The 3,910-nt window shown below is 52.0% G+C and overlaps 1 protein-coding gene across 1 annotated transcript; it reads right to left on the reverse strand.

Annotated features, from left to right (window-relative positions):
- Positions 1 to 1,240: 1,240 nt before the first annotated feature.
- Positions 1,241 to 3,027, reverse strand: MARVELD3 (MARVEL domain containing 3). Its single transcript, XM_029965551.1, has 2 exons — positions 3,012 to 3,027; positions 1,241 to 2,512 (listed from the first exon to the last, which is right to left on the reverse strand). Exons 1-2 carry the CDS (start codon positions 3,025 to 3,027, stop codon positions 1,989 to 1,991), a joined length of 540 nt encoding a protein of 179 aa, XP_029821411.1. The 3' UTR covers positions 1,241 to 1,988.
- Between the last annotated feature and the right edge of the window lie 883 nt (positions 3,028 to 3,910).

Genomic DNA, 3,910 nt, shown 5'->3' on the forward strand with positions numbered 1-3,910 from the left:
GGCCTTCTTCAGGCAGTAGGATCACCTCTTTGGTTTTGTGCAATCGTTGTCTGCTGTTCTATTGCTATCTGAAGACTCAACCGTCTTTTTCCTCTTTTTTCACATTTTAAAATGTTGCCTTTTTTTAAACTTGACTCATATGACCCAACGCATGTTAAAGAAATATTGCAGTGCACCGATTGTTTATTAAATTACCTTTTTTCATGGTTTTTTGTTTGTTTTTAAAAAGGAGAGTATTTTCTGTATCCCTGTATACTCTAGCATGCACCTATGACAATCCCTGTTTTTATTGTGTGTGGAGTAGGTTGTCCAATGAATGCACCTTCAGCACTGTGGCCTATGTTTGTATTGCTTTGGAGAGGTAAATAATGTCAGATTGCTGGAAAACACTAGCCCATTGATTCTTTATTCAGATGTATAGAGCAGTTCAGGAAGGAAGAATATTTTTGCATCAAATTTTTGGCTGACTTAGCAATAAAGATTTTTACTTTCATCTAACAGTTTATTCTGATTCTGTTACTGTGCTGGAGGGAATTGGTGCCATATCACAGTCAAAGGTAGCTGTGTCTAGCAGCAGCTGTGCTGCAGGTTCTCCTTCACTAAGCTCTCTGGGCTACTTCACTCATCAGCCTTCCATACAAAAGCTACTTGCAGAACACTGTGAGGGTGGAATTCATAATACCAATTACTAAGGTAGCTTTCTGTTGCCTGCTAGAGGAATCCTGCCCTATGAACTTGCTCTAATAGCACTGTACAGCTCTCTAGAAGTAGCTGCAGCAAGGGGACATACTGAAATCTTAATAGGAATAGCACCACAGTGGGCTGTCCACATAAATCCCTGTGCTGAGACACTTGATGCATCTAGCTACTAAGAGGCAGGAGAAATCAAAGAAACCCCAGAGCACCTGGTGTGTTCCTATTTGGCATCTGTTTTACCTTCCTGTCTCTAGTTCCAACAACATTCCATGGTTCTGGTAATAGTGAGGATTTAGTCACTGGTGCCAGTGAAAGTGGAGATATGTCCAAGGCAAAGCATGTTTCTGGTGTGTTTAGTTTATTTAATAAGGGCAGAACTCATCTGTAAGACCATGGTCATTCCATTCTCCTATGAACAATGCACATAGTGGGCACTGCTCTGAAGTGACATTTCATTTTGAGGCACAACTTGGTGATTCTAGTGCTACTTTTCCCAGTTAAATTTCATATAAAAGTCTTTCTAAGAAAAAATATGAGTAGCATCTCATTTCCCCAACTTGTACATTAAAATGTATTTTGAAAACAATATACTTGTACATTAAACCACTTTGATCTCTTAAAGCTTTTGTCTGATTATCCCAACTCAGGGCATCTTTTTAAGCAAAACTGTTGTATACAAGTTATATAAAAGACCATTTCATACAAAAATGAGCCCTCTCCAGGAGTTTGAAATGGCACTGTGTTACAAGTTATACTGAGTGTATCCATCATTTTGCAAGGTATTTTTAGGATTTTTGGATGGCCTTATAAATGCTATGTTCATACTGCACTGTTAATTCCAAGAGACCTATAAGGAAGCAATATTTAGCTGCCGCAACCATGGGCCTCAACCCCTTGTTTTTAAGAGCTCTGTTCTCAGTGAAGTTACGTGTCTTTTGTAATGGCAGTTTTGGCTACACAAAGCTGTTCAGCAGCAGAAGGATGTAGTGGCAGGACTTGTAGCAAGACCTCACTGGAGGAGAACAGGACACCCAACAGTGGGATGGAAGGGCTGCCTGTGAGGCAGGAGACAAGTCACTGGATTAGCTTTGAGTCGTTAATAATTCAATAACGCAAACTCAAGTTAGGAACAGCCTGAGTACCATATTTAGAGCTACACACACTTGACGTGTGTTCTGCTGCAGCATTAAGGCTGCACTGCCTACAAAGCAAGGAAAGCATACTGCTTCATCTAAGGAGACTGGCAAAAATCATGACCATTTCACTGGAGTAGAGGAATCATTTGAAAGCTCTTATAATTGTACTGGCTTCTGTTTCTGTTGGCAAACTGCCCTGTACCCTCTGACAGCCAAGACTGCACTCAACAGGTATGCCACAGTGGCCATGCAGCCTAAAAGGCCAACAGCAACCTCTGCCCCGTGCAGGCTGCAGCTGAAGCCCTGATAGCCTTTGCTTTGATAAAGCTGCTCTCTCTCTTTGCACACTGATGAATTATAAACTCCCACCATAGAATGGAAGAAATAGTACAGAGCAGGCACTGTGCCAACTGCAATCGCTATGTCCAGGGCGCATTCAACTAGCAGCCATGCTGGGAAACGCCATGGTACCTGTAGAACACCAAGCAAAATAAGAATACAAGGGAAGACCAGGAGACACCCTCCCACGGCCATCGCTGCCCTTGCAATGGGCAGCTTCAGGAGGTAGAAACGCTGGTCAAGCTGCTGGGCTCGCTCCCCGTCCGCTCCGCTGAAGCCGCTGTAGGCCCCGCCGTACTGGTAGTAGTAGATGCCCAAGGGCGGGAAGGCCGGTGCTAATCCTCCCGCGAGCCCGCCGACACGGAAGCGTCAGACGAAGGAACCAGCAACGGCGAGCAGCAAACCTCACCATCTGGGCAGCAGGTGCAGGGAGGCCAAAGTGGGGTCGGTCGGCGGCCCGCCGCGGAGCGTCCGGGAGGCCGGCGGCGGAGCCGGCCGGGCGCCTCCCCGCTCCGCGGGACGGTGGGGGCGGCTCCCGCCCGCCGCGCTCACCCCGGCCCGTGCCGAGTAACAGCAGCGCGGCGCTCGGCGGCTCCCCGGCCGCTGGCTCGCGGCCACGGCGCTGAGGGGAGATGAGGAGCCGGCGATGCGGCGACCCGCCGGGCCCCCCCGGCCACCCGGCCGCCTCCTCCCGCCTCTGCGGCCACCCCTGCCCTCCGCGGCGGCCGCCGCTCCCCCCTCCACCGCCTCGCTCCCCCCTCACTCCGCCCGCTCCCCGTCACCGTCCGCACTTTTTCTGGTTGGGACGTGTTTTGTGGGCGTCCGCTCTCGCTCCCTCACCGTCCGCCTCCGCCATCGGCGCGCCCCCTCCGCCCGGCCCCGGGGGCGGCGCCGCTCTGGCATGGCCCGGCGCGCGCCCCGCCCGGCCGGCACTGGGGAGCGGCGCGGGGACGGGACGGGCCGCCCGCCTCGGGTAGTGCCGGCGGCGGCTGACCTCCGTCCTGGCCGCCCGGTGCTGTCGCCTCCAGCCCGCCGGTTCTGCCGAGGGCGGCTGGGAAGCTCCGGCCCTGGCCCCGCCCAGGGTGCTCGCTCGCGGCGGCAGCGGCGCGGCCCGCGCACCTGCGCGGTTCAAACCTGCTGCTCCAGGTGTGGCCCGCTCCCCTTCGCTCGCACACTAGTGGCTCGTCGAAATTTATGAAGATGGGGCACTGTCCCCGCAGTCCCTTGGGGCGACAACGTCCCCGTGGTTTCCCACCTACCACAGAACATGTGCTTGTTAGTACCCATCGGAAGCTGATTAAATTTCACTCACAAAAGATTCACAATTTTACAAGTTCCACTTTCTCCTGTGCTGTGAGTTTTGGTGAAAGTGTTCTTCATTCAGTTTGCCTGCCACCTTCTGCCTCTGTAGACTTCAGTCTTGCCACTCTGTTCCCTTATGAAACCCCAGTCCCAGTCTTCTTCGTCTCTCCTGGCACAGCAGTGTCACCATTCCCTGCGTTGTACCTGCTGCCCTTCTCTGGACCTGCCCTAACTCCTCTAAACCCATCCTGGGATGCGGTGACTGCATCTTCATCCAGCGTTCAAGACATGAGTGCACCAGGGGTTTACATCACAGAACAAGTGCCTCTGCCTTGTCCTGGCAATGCACAGCATTTTGTTGTTTCTCCAGCTGCTCCAGCACGGAGCCTGTGTCTCCAGGTACAGCCATGAACACCTTGGGACCTGTCCTGCAGTGC

This window comes from Manacus vitellinus, unplaced genomic scaffold (genome assembly GCF_001715985.3).
Source record: "Manacus vitellinus isolate BGI_N305 unplaced genomic scaffold, ASM171598v3 scaffold_10_pilon, whole genome shotgun sequence".
In the NCBI taxonomy this organism is placed as follows: Eukaryota; Metazoa; Chordata; class Aves; order Passeriformes; family Pipridae; genus Manacus; species Manacus vitellinus.